General features: G+C 34.9%; 1 protein-coding gene across 1 annotated transcript; it reads right to left on the bottom strand.

The window, feature by feature from the left end:
- Window positions 1-225: 225 nt before the first annotated feature.
- LOC135209389 (protein GVQW3-like) lies at window positions 226-663 on the bottom strand. The gene has a single exon (XM_064242082.1). It carries the CDS (start codon window positions 661-663, stop codon window positions 226-228), a length of 438 nt encoding a protein of 145 aa, XP_064098152.1.
- Window positions 664-13,038: the final 12,375 nt, after the last annotated feature.

Here is a 13,038-nt window from a genome sequence, read left to right as displayed (position 1 = left end):
TTTCCCACCTGTGCTGCCACTGCTGGTAACATCTCTGGAATGTTGACATTGGGATGCTGTAAAGCTCTGCTGTCGTTTTTCTCATAATTTCCTCTCTCGACTCAAAACGCTTCCCTTGGGTTGTTTTCAGTTTAGGGAACAGCCAGAAGTCACAAGGTGCCATGTCTGGAGAGTAGGGAGGATGCCGAACAAGTGGAGTGTTGTTTTTGGCCAGATAAGCTTGGATCAAGTGGGCAGAATGAGCAGGTCTTGTGCAATTTCCAGGCGGAGTTGTTTCTGCTGTTCCGCCAGCAACTTGGGAAAGAATTTAACAGACACTCGTCGCATGACCAAATCTTCCGTTAAAATTGTATGAACTGATCCTGAGCTTATTCCTACTTCTTCAGTAATTTCGTTGATGGTTATACGACAGTCGTCCTCCACTATTCGACGAACATTTTCAACGAATTCTTTGTTTCTGCTGGTGGATGGCCTGCCTGACCATGGCTTGCTCTCAACTGAGGTTTGTCTTATCTTGAAGCGATTATACCACTCCTTTATCTGTGTTATTCCCATGGCTTCATCGCCAAAGGTTTGCTGAATCTTCTGGATAGTTTGCACTTGCGTATCACCAAGTTTGTAGCAGAACTTAATGCAGCAGCGCTGCTTGATGCGCTCCAACATGTTGTGTAAGGACGATAATCCGACGAGCTTGTGCTGGACGTCTGCACTCTAACCCTCACAGGCGGGTACGGCCACACACTAGAGCTTTTAAAATTTACACGCATGCGCAGTAAGAGTGCTGTCAACTCCCACAAAACTAATTTGCTGCTTGGTGAATTATTTGTCCTTTTATGAACCAGGGTCGGATACTTTTGAATGGACCTCGTATATATATATATATATATATATATATATATATATATATATATATATATATATATATATATATATATATATATATATATATATACGTATGTATATATATATATATATATATATAATATATATATATATTATATAATATATATATATATATGTATATATATATGTATCTACACACACATTATATGTACATATATGTATATACATATGTGTGTATATTCACATACATATATGTGTTTAAATGCACATGCACATGTATTCTTTTTTGTATACATATATGTGTCTATATACATACATATATACATTTATTTAACATATATACACATGTATGTCTATTAGCAGACTTGCACGCATATATCACACATACACACACACACATATATAATATATATATATGTCAGATGAAAGGGGTTATAATTAATAATATATTTAATATACCAATGTGATGTGCTGTGTCTTTACGCAGAACAGAGCCGAAGCAATGATCTGAGAAAGCTGATAAATCATTTCTGGGATGGAGTGATACGAAGATGCATAGTTAAGCGGGTCAATGTTCGAGAGTTCATGGGGTCTTGTTCAAGTGTCTTTGAAAACTGGTTGTGACCAGTTCTGTGTGAGTTCATATGTATGTGTACTAACTATGTCCGTTCATAATGGCATCTTTAGCCAAATCTATGGGGAGACTTACAGAGAGGTCCGTGGGAGAAAGGCAGAATACTGGGATAGCTCTGCAAAAGTTTTTAATTGTGTGTGTGTGGTTCTCCGGGCTGTAATGGGTAAGTGTTGACTTACTTTAGCCAAAGGGATGGCTTGTTTGATATCTGGTAAAGATGTTTAATCTTTGACTTTGTCTTTACAATTGTGTGTGCTTACGAGTATCTTCTCCTGTCTTTGTAACGGGCGGTTCTAGTGAGGGAACCGAGAGTCCTAGGGACAGAGAGTCCCATGTGGAGGGAATTATTATATTTTGGAGAAGAGATAATTGGTGTGACTAATTACTGATTGAGACATTTAAATACTAGGGGGTTAACTGAGTTAGCTTGTCTGTGAGACTTGGATTATTATCTTTCCATTATTGAATAAATATTATATTTTTTATATAACTCTGACTCTCATTTGATGACTGTTAGATAGAGAGAGAGAGAGAGAGAGAGAGAGAGAGAGAGAGAGAAGGCTACGCCAGTGATCACCTGGAGAGAGAGGGAGAGAGAGGGAGATTGAGTGTGTAACTAGTTTGTCTTGACGCTTGGGTTTAACGCATACCAAGTATCAAATACCCTTCGCTGGTAATAGGTATCAGGGATGGGTAACATATATATATATATATATATATATATATATATATATATATATATATATATATATATATATATCCACACACACTCAGACACTCTCACTCTTTTATGAAGATATCCCCCCCCCCCCCCCCGCCCCCCCCCCCCCCCCGCCCCCCGGGATATCAGGTCGATTATAATCTGCCAAGTGCCAGGTCTTCGGCTCGAATGACCCACCATTTGATCTTTATTGTCGTCTGATCAAAATGAAAACCACTTACGAGATCGTTCCTTCCGGGGGGGTGTTTGCTTTCTGCCTGCCAGCCTGTAACCCCCCTTCTCTCTCTTCTCTCTCTCTCTCCTCTCTCTCTCTCTCTATATATATATATATATATATATATATATATATATATATAATATATATATATATGTATATACACAACAAATTTTGAACAAAAAACAACAACAACAATAATAATAATAATAATAACAATTTGATGGAATTATCATTCAAAGTGGGTCAGAATTCTGAGGAACAGAAGTAGGACAACGATGTGCCAGAAACATTCACATAGGAAATTCTCAGCATGAGATCTGCTCTGAAGGGAGAAATAAGCAAAGTTTCTAGTATTAAGGACCTTGGTGATATGTTGATCATAGAAAATCATTCTATTTCAGCCAGTTTCCCTGAGGTTTACACTGCAATGCTATTGTTTTTAACTATTCTAGTCACAACTGCAAGTGCAGAGCGTTCATTCTCCAAACTAAAGCTTGTTAAAAACTATTTGCGAAGTACAATTGAACAAGGAACTGCACGTAAATTGAACTTAAGTAAAGTCATTGACAGATTTGCAGAGATGAAAGCAAGGAAGAAAGAATTCTAGAAGGTATAAGGTATATTTGTTTATTCAGTGATGGTATAGATGTTTTGGACCAAGTTGTGTTTATTTTTATTTTATAGGCATCGTAATTATGCAATAATGTAACGGCCGCATAGGCGTACATAATGGGATTCATGTGATTAATTATTGAGAATATATAATTTAGATGATTTTTTCTAAGCTATGTATGTATTAACTATTAGTAATTATATTTCAGTGCCTGCATATTATATTTTAATTTCTTATGCCTACCAGTTCTAAGATATATCAAATCAATCTCTCTACTCTCTCTCCCATAAAATTATATATATATAATATATATATATATATATATATATATATATATATATTGTTATGGTTTTTTTTTTAGGTAATGGTGGCCCACTGTAAGAAAATGCCACGGGCCCATTCTCACCTAGTTACGCCCCTGGCAATCCCGTAATATTATTTTACAGCTTTCAAAATTTAATGTTTCCAGTAATGAGAAGTGATCCTTGTTTCACCAACGAAAATTAAAATAGATGCTCTGTGTTTTATTAGAAATAATTTTTCTGTACTGTTTAATATGCACATTATTTATTTTTTATATCTTCATTCTAATATATAAATCATGAATACCCTATCCTAAAATTCTTGTATCTTTAACTCATTGTCAGACCTTTCAGGCTCTTCCATAGGGCTTTCCTACTGCCGCCCCCCCCCCACCCCACCAACAACAACAACAAATAACAAAGTAGTTTGAAGGCTTACTCCCCGAATAAGCGAAAATATATACGCATGTAGTAGACAGAGAAAAGAAACACTGCATAGGCCGAATAAAGATGAACAGCTGAATAAACCAAAAAATGATTAATCACACACTAAAATGAACAGAAGGGGAAGAAGAGGAAATGAACAACACAGGGGAAGCCGAGTCTTATTAAAGAGTGAGGTAGGGCAGAATGACACTTTAATCAGGAAAAGGGAAAAAGACGTGTTTTCATTAGAGCAGCCCCTTTTTATATCATAAGGAGGGCAACGGTTACCCTAAAGGGGAATTTCCAGTAGGCAAGCAAAGTGTTGGAATCGCTACGACTGAGATCGTCTGAAACAAGCCCTGCATCGCATTCGGAGTTTGCCAGCGGCATTCAACCCTCAATAAACGAAATAGATCTTTTGTAAAGTGTTAATGCAGATGTACAGAAGTTAGGAATACTCGTGGGCAAGACTGATCAGCTGGTTAACTTGGTTGCTGATTTCCACACATTATCGTGTAATTGTGAGTCTTGTTGAAAATGCGGAGAGAGAGAGAGAGAGAGAGAGAGAGAGAGAGAGAGAGAGAGGAATGCATCCAAATACTGCCTTAGCTGAGCAGTGTCAATAGCTTGAGTAACTTCTGGTTCCAAGTTTCCTTTCCGGCGTTGAGTTGGGTCACAATGGGTCGGTGTTGTGTCATTGCCTCTGCCGCGGATGGAGGAGAGAAGAGAAGGGAATAATGGACAGTTTAACGGTCTGGGACAGAGGGAAAGAGGGAACACTGTTGTCCAGTGAATGGAGGGAGAATTCACTCTGCATGTGTTACTTGAGTCAGGAAAGTTTGAGGAGGAATTATTGGAATTACAGAAAATAACAAAAACGATGTTCTCGTAAGCTTAAGGGATAATTAAATATAACAAAAAAAACCGTCAATAATTATAATTGTAACAAAACAATAACAAAAATAATAGCAATAATAATAGCAGAATCGGCATATAACACTTTAGTGAATTGCAAAGACAAAGATAATAATAATCCGTGTTGTGAGTGTCGCAACGCTGTCTTTCACTTAATGACTGATAGTGTTCACAGATCTAATTTTGACTTTTGGAAATGTTGATATAGAAAATAAGTTTTTGCTTTAATAATTATCACTGTGAATGATTCTTGGTTGTTTGTCAGCTTTGGCGAAGCAAGGCATGTAATTGCTATTATAAAGTTCTTCGCAGAATAATGTCTATTTAATAGCTTGTACTATTTCATGTAACTAATTATTATTATTATTATTATTATTATTATTATTATTATTATTATTATTATTATTATTATTATTATTATTAGTGTATTTTATCTACGGTAGGTTACAAAAAAAAATAATGAATTGCAATATGTTTTACACAAGTGTGTATAGCAGGCAGGCGCTTTGCAGCCGGCGGTTCTGTTAGTGTGTTGAATTTTGATTGATCACGGATTCTTGATTACCAAATCGGTCCTGGACCGGCATATTCCCGAATTGTAACCGAATACTACCGGTATCTTCCCCGAAAAAAGCGGGACGCCACATCTTAAAAACTAACCATAGAATCTTCTTGAAAGTAATCTTATTGTGTTTCCCGCACCCAAATTTTACTCGTGACATGCTTGTCTGAACTAAGCTAACCTAACCGAACCTAACCTAACCTAAGAGCATGGCAAAAAAATAACCGGGCCTGGTGCAATTTTAATAAACATCTCGGGAATTTGCGTCTCAGAGGCAATTCCCGGGATGTTTACTAGTATTGCACCAGCCCCGGTTTTTTTTACCATGTTCCTAGGTTAGATTAGGTTAGGCTGTGTTATGTTAGGTTAATTTAATGTAATCAAAGGAATGTAATTTGGGTGTGGGAAACATAATGAGATTATTTTCAAGAGGATTCTATGGTTAGATTTTAAGATATGGCGTCCCATATTGTCAAGAAAGGACCAATACTCGGTTACAGTTCCGGAATAAGAGTCCGGAGGCGTTGTGATCTTCTAAGCCTAATCGGTGTTCTCGGCTGGAGAGGGTACCCCCTACCCGTGTGGCTGGTATTGTAGACTACTTGGGTAACATGACTGGGTCCAGTGCCATCTCTCTCTCTCTCTCTCTCTCTCTCTCTCTCTCTCTTTCCGTTCTCCTCCTTCACTCGCTGGTTTTTCTCCTTTCGGTGGTAACGAGAAATACAGTTTCTTTCACCATGTTAGTGATCGGCTTTTTTGCTAGTATATGAATATACGCTGTACCAAAAATATTTTGAGTGCAGTATTCATAGAAGAATTCTACAGTGACTTAAAGATATTATTTTGACTCATAGGGAAGAACTTTTAATCAATGCCAAGGTAGTCTTAAAATTTTATTTTTAAAAAACGCCAATGAAATATAGTTCTGGAAGTTATAAATCAATTTTGATACTGGATTATACATTCGTCACCATTCGTGACTGAATTCCCCTTATGTGTAGCTTATTTAACTGCCAGACCTTTTAAATAACCAGAGCGTAGAACGAATTAAGGCTGACAGTTTCGATTTACCAATTACCAGGTAATAATCTTAATGATGAATCCAGTCCTACGAATTTCGTCGAAATGAATCATTTTAACTTTTTTTTCTCATGAGTAGTAATGGAGTCCGATTTGTTAATCATTTCTATCGGCTTCTGTATTTTTCACTGTCAATATATATGCAATGTATTAAAGTAATGTAAAGTATCGGGTACAAATGTACATCAGTCCTTGCCAGTTAGAACTGGATTGAGCTTTAATAGATTATTCATATTTTATGAAGCGCAAAAACGACGATAAATCGAAGCAGAAAATCTTTTATATGGTTATTTCAATTTAGAATTATTGTTACCTGTACAACGGTCATGTTAAAAGTTAATGTAAAGACAGGGACAAAGCATATTGACGGCACCTGAATTAGACACAAAGCAAATATGACTATATATTTTTTAAACCTTTCGAAAAACGACGAAAATTTTGTGCAAATAGTCTGTATATTTTTCTCACCGTCTATATTTTATACGAGGCTACAGCAAATGAGAATAAAATGTTTAATAAATAAAAATTTTCAATAAAAGTGTAAAATTTATTCTTACCCAAATGTTCCTTTTAGTTTTGTCTAATGCCAGCAATGAAATTCTCTATTTTCTGTTGCATTGCTTGAGTTAATAACAAAACGTAGTTCCCTGTATCTAGATGTGTGTCGTATGCAGCAATAACACGTACGATTAGTATCCACAGAGCTTTCCAATATTTACATTTATAATAAAAATTCTTCTCAACACGAAGGCTGCAACATAGTCTGTACCTGACAACGACGCCTTTCTGAGGAATGCCTAAGCGACGTTGCTTTTTGAAAGTAGATGATTCGAAATGTGCTCAACCTTTTGAAGTTCTCAAACATTATTATTATTATTATTATTATTATTATTATTATTATTATTATTATTATTATTATTATTATTATTATTATTATTATTATTAACCAAACAAAAACTTCTTTCAGTTTTCTTCTGAAGATTGAAAAAGAAACCCACAAATTCAATTTGTAACTTGTTTACTTCTAAGTATTTACATTAAGTTTTACTCCACACTCGAGTACTTTCAGGCCCTTCTGTGGCCCATTCTCAAGAGATGTTTGGGATGTTAGCCTGGGTCAAGGCCCAGCAGTCTTCTGGAACTTCTTCTCGTTGTGCTGTCATTTATGCGATGGCTGTTCTGGTTTTCTTGAGAGTTGCCAATCCCCTCTTGTCGCTCTGATATCCTGAGCTGATGGTCAATGGGATTCACCCTTGTGGTAAGGGTGTGGTCGCCGAAAGTCTGTTGGGCAGGAAACCTAATCTCCAGGTAGCAGGGTCAATCTTAGCTTCTTTTAATATCAAAGCTCGGCTTATGGGATCTTCTGAGGTAAAACCTTTGTTTCCTTCAATACTTTGATCTCTCTGATAAGCGCACCTTTTCTACTACCCTCCTGACTAATTTTGTTGCTTTTGTATATAAGCCTACTGTTTTGAAATCCATCCTATGGTCATTTTCCCAACAATGTCTAGCTATAGCACTCCCCTGAGAGTTAAGCTGTACTGCCTTCTATGTCTTGGACGCTAGTCCTTATTCCCCTACCTGATTCCCCCACATATCTGTCTCCACAATTATTGCAATTGATTATGTATACCCCCGCTACATCATCTGTATTACTGTCTTCTCCTTCCAATTTATTTTTACATACTTTGTTTTTTAAATTTTTAAAGTATTATCAAAATGTATATTACAAATTTATATTGACTTTCTTTCATTTTTGAAGTGATTTGTTTCATTTTAGGCATAAAAGGGAGGGCAACTATTTTCTTGTTTTCTTTATTCCATGTACTCTCTACATTCGCTCTGTAAAATATTTTTCTAGCTTTGTTGAGTGCCCTTTTTCTGAACCATTCCGGGTATGCTAATGCATCGAAGCTTTTATCGATGTAATTTATTTCTTGCTCTATCTTGCAAGGGTCACACGTTCTCATTGCCCTAAGAAATAAACCTGTTAGAACCCCTATTTTTATATCATGACTATGAAAAGAGAAGAAATGAATATATGAGTTTGAATGTGTGGGCTTTCTATATGTGCTGAATTCATATCCTGTTTCTTTTCTTTCTATGAGTATGTCTAAAAAGGGCAGTTTATTATTGTTACTTTTCTCTAAAGTGAACTGGATATTGTTATCAAACTTATTGAGCTCATCTAGAAAAGTTTCTATTTTATTTCCCATCCCCTTGCTGAAATAGCAAAAAATATCAATCCACGTATCTCCACCATCCTTGCAGTTTTAAGTTAGGGACATTCACATTAGGAACTAGATTAGTTTCGAATATTTCGAAACTAATCTAGTTCCTAATGTGAATGTCCCTAACTTAAAACTGCAAGGATGGTGGAGATACGTGGATGATATTTTTGCTATTCTGCAAGGGGATGGAAATAAAATAGAAACTTTTCTAGATGAGCTCAATAAGTTTGATAACAATATCCAGTTCACTTTAGAGAAAAGTAACAATAATAAAACTGCCCTTTTTAGACATACTCATAGAAAGAAAAGAAACAGGATATGAATTCAGCACATATAGAAAGCCCACACATACAAACTCATATATTCATTTCTTCTCTTTTCATAGTCATGATATAAAAAATAGGGGTTCTAACAGGTTTTATTTCTTAGGGCAATGAGAACGTGTGACCCTTGCAAGATAGAGCAAGAAATAATAAATTACATCGATAAAAGCTTCGATGCATTAGCATACCCGGAATGGTTCAGAAAAAGGGCACTCAACAAAGCTAGAAAAATATTTTACAGAGCGAATGTAGAGAGTACATGGAATAAAGAAAACAAGAAAATAGTTGCCCTCCCTTTTATGCCTAAAATGAAACAAATCACTTCAAAAATGAAAGAAAGTCAATATAAATTGTATATACATTTGATAATACTTTAAAAAACAAAGTATGTAAAAATAAATTGGAAGGAGAAGACAGTAATACAGATGATGTAGCGGGGGTATACATAATCAATTGCAATAATTGTGGAGACAGATATGTGGGGGAATCAGGTAGGGGAATAAGGACTAGAGTCCAAGAACATAGAAGGGCAGTACAGCTTAACTCTCAGGGGAGTGCTATAGCTAGACATTGTTGGGAAAATGACCATAGGATGGATTTCAAAAACAGTAGGCTTATATACAAAAGCAACAAAATTAGTCACAGGAGGGTAGTAGAAGGTGCGCTTATCAGAGAGATCAAAGTAATTGAAGGAAACAAAGGTTTTACCTCAGAAGATCCCATAAGCCGAGCTTTGATATTAAAAGAAGCTAAGATTGACCCTGCTGACCTGGAGATTAGGTTTCCTGCCCAACAGACTTTCGGTGACCACACCCTTACCACAAGGGTGAATCCCATTGACCATCAGCTCAGGATATCAGAGCGACAAGAGGGGATTGGCAACTCTCAAGAAAACCAGAACAGCCATCGCATAAACGACAGCACAACGAGAAGAAGTTCCAGAAGACTGCTGGGCCTTGACCCAGGCTAACATCCCAAACATCTCTTGAGAATGGGCCACAGAAGGGCCTGAAAGTACTCGAGTGTGGAGTAAAACTTAATGTAAATACTTAGAAGTAAACAAGTTACAAATTGAATTTGTGGGTTTCTTTTTCAATTATTATTATTATTATTATTATTATGATTTAAATATTTGAAAGAGAGACGATGGAACAGCAACACAAATCCTGAAGGTGAAAGGATTATCACAGGGATCATAAGAGCAGTATACCATGTCCGGGGACGACCCGCACCCTCTCACAGATGACTTGACCTGTCCCCTCTTTTTACCTCAGGTTGACGTCCATTGAAATGTCTAGATCATAGCAACAGTTTAGAGGAAAATAGATTTAATTCTGCTGCTTTAAGAACATTTTGCTCATTCCTCATTTCATCCTATTTTGCTGCACGCATCATCATTATTATTAAGATATATATAAAGAAATTATTTCTAGTTTTGAGTTTCAGGAATACTTACGTCATTTGTAATTCGATTATTAATAAACCAGAAAATAATATATATATATATATATATATATATATATATATATATATATATATTATATATATATATATGTATATATATATATATATATATATATATATATATATACATATATATACATATATATATATATATATATATATATATATATATATATATATATATATTATATATATATATATATATAAGGGCCGGAGCTGGAGCTCAAAGAAGATACGTATATCGCTCAGGAAGTAGTAGGTAAAGGCATCCTCATCCTTTAACGTTGGCATTTAAATAAACTGTTAAAGGATGAGGATGGCTTTCCCTACTACTTTCTAAGAGAGAGAGAGATATCTATATCTATATATATATATATATATATATATATAATATATATATATATATATATATATATATATACGATGAAGAAGATTAAGGGCAGGAATACAAGAAATACATATTTTGCTTTAATCCTACATATCGTATCAAACATCGCCACATCTTCAGGGATTTTCTACAAAATAAAATATATATGTTAACATGAAATAAGAGCTGATTATAAGATCCAATAGCTGGAAAAACTAAAGCAATATAATGGTAAAATTACAAACTCACAGACTTAAATGGACACGCACACTTGACTAAAACTGAAACTAGAAATATAAAACTATTATAGATAACGAAAAGAACGTTTTTAAATTATCTCGGCCAAAATTATGTGGATATCTATATAATATAAATAAAATATAAATATATATATATATATAATATATATATTATAATAATATTATATATATACATATATATATATATATATATATATATATATAATTACTATACATATATATATATATATATATATATAATATACAAATCATATATATATATATATAAATATATATATATATATATATAATTTATATAATTATATATTACCGAGGTTCCAACCTCGGTAATCTTAAAAGGGTTTGGTAGCGATGACCGTGCAGCTAGGCACTCTCTCTCTCTCTCTCTCTCTCTCTCTCTCTCTCTCTCTCTCTCTCTCTCTCTCTCTATTACCTAAGGCAATTAAATCAGATTCGTGAACTACAAAATTACATTTATTTAAGAGCAAAGCATCAACTAAATGAATCAGATTCTTAACAAAATGATTAAACAAAAGGTTGAATTGAAAATCCAAATAACTCAGATAACCCTGGGGAATTAACCAAGTAACTAACATTAGTTTAGTCATAAAACTAGACATAGTCACAGCAGTCTAGTAACACCACGAAACATCAGTTAAGTTCCCATTTCTAAATAAGTCACCATATCAGTTCCCCTTTGTCTCAACAGCCTAAAAGAAGACAGGAGAACACATCGATAAGCAAAAGATTATAAATCAAAATCAAAAGGTCAAATGAAAAAGCACATCTTTGAAACAAATATTCAAAATACAGTCAAGCCACACTTATGGCCAAAGAATAATTATGCTTACCCATTCAACTCAGATTACACACACTAAACCAAAAATACTATCAAAGGAGCCATCTTGGCCCTTTGCCGACTCTGTAGCGTTCTCCCATTTGGCTAACTTACACTCTCATTATATAGGGAAATAGCTCGCACGAGCGCAAGCACGAATTCACAGATCATTGTTCACGCCCAAGAAACAGCCTCAAACCTGATTCAGGAAGCATATCTGCATTTGCCCGTGCATAGAAACAGGACGTGGTCTGTTCTGCTTAGGCAGCGACTTCGACATCGCGCCACTCGAGGAAGATATGTCAGCATTTCCGAAGCTGAGCTATCTTGTCACTTCAGGACCACTGTTTCCATGGAGAATCAAATTGATGATCTCTACATTCTAAAAATGTCATTGCCTATCACATCCGCTTATTCAGAAAGAAAAGATACAAATCACATTCACAACGGTGTCTTAATTATATTGTCAATTACTCCTTATTGCATATATATATATATATATATATATATATATATATATATATATATATATATATATATATATATATATATATATATATATATATATATATATATATATATATATATATATGCAATATGTATATATAAAGAGAATGTCAACAAGTACAATCAAACGTAAAAGTCATATATTCATAAAACTACAGCCAAAAACAGCTCCGCACTTAACTAACCTTTCAGCATCAAAGAAAAAAATACACTAAAAGCAAACAACGTCAAGAGGTACAAAAATTGACAGAAAATTTAGGCTAAAAACAACGGGACGGCAAAGGAATGATTGTCTAGAGTCAGCACTCGCAATCTGATGTTTATCGTTTCCAAAATCAACAGTTCGTTGAGTTTTTGGGTTATATAGCTTACACCAGTTCTATAACTAACACACCAACAGAGTCGTCCCTGACCCTGAGAGGACGCCGGGTAGATCCTATATATTTTCCCTGATTACATCTGGGACAGGTGTATTCATAAACGGCACCTGACGTCATGAAAGGGCAGAGCCGATCTTTAAATTTGAAGAGCGAGCCAATGGTCTTTGGATTCCTAGGCAGAAGCTTTAGATTCACGACTTCAAAATGTCAGTTTACGATCTTAGTAAAATCTCTCCTAAAATTATCATTTAATAGATGCGGGAAGTTGGCATAAAGAGGGAGCTTGGGGACCTTAAAACTTATAGACTGTTCAGAAAACTTTTTAATAAGTAGATTATTTAAAATTTTATAGAAG

The sequence above is a fragment of the Macrobrachium nipponense genome, chromosome 37 (assembly GCF_015104395.2).
Source record: "Macrobrachium nipponense isolate FS-2020 chromosome 37, ASM1510439v2, whole genome shotgun sequence".
In the NCBI taxonomy this organism is placed as follows: Eukaryota; Metazoa; Arthropoda; class Malacostraca; order Decapoda; family Palaemonidae; genus Macrobrachium; species Macrobrachium nipponense.
This window is presented reverse-complemented; position numbering and strand designations above follow the sequence as displayed.

Bases quoted from the DNA above. Each gene is read 5' to 3' on its own strand.
- LOC135209389 (XM_064242082.1), bottom strand. From the start codon at position 663: ATGTTGGAGCGCATCAAGCAGCGCTGCTGCATTAAGTTCTGCTACAAA.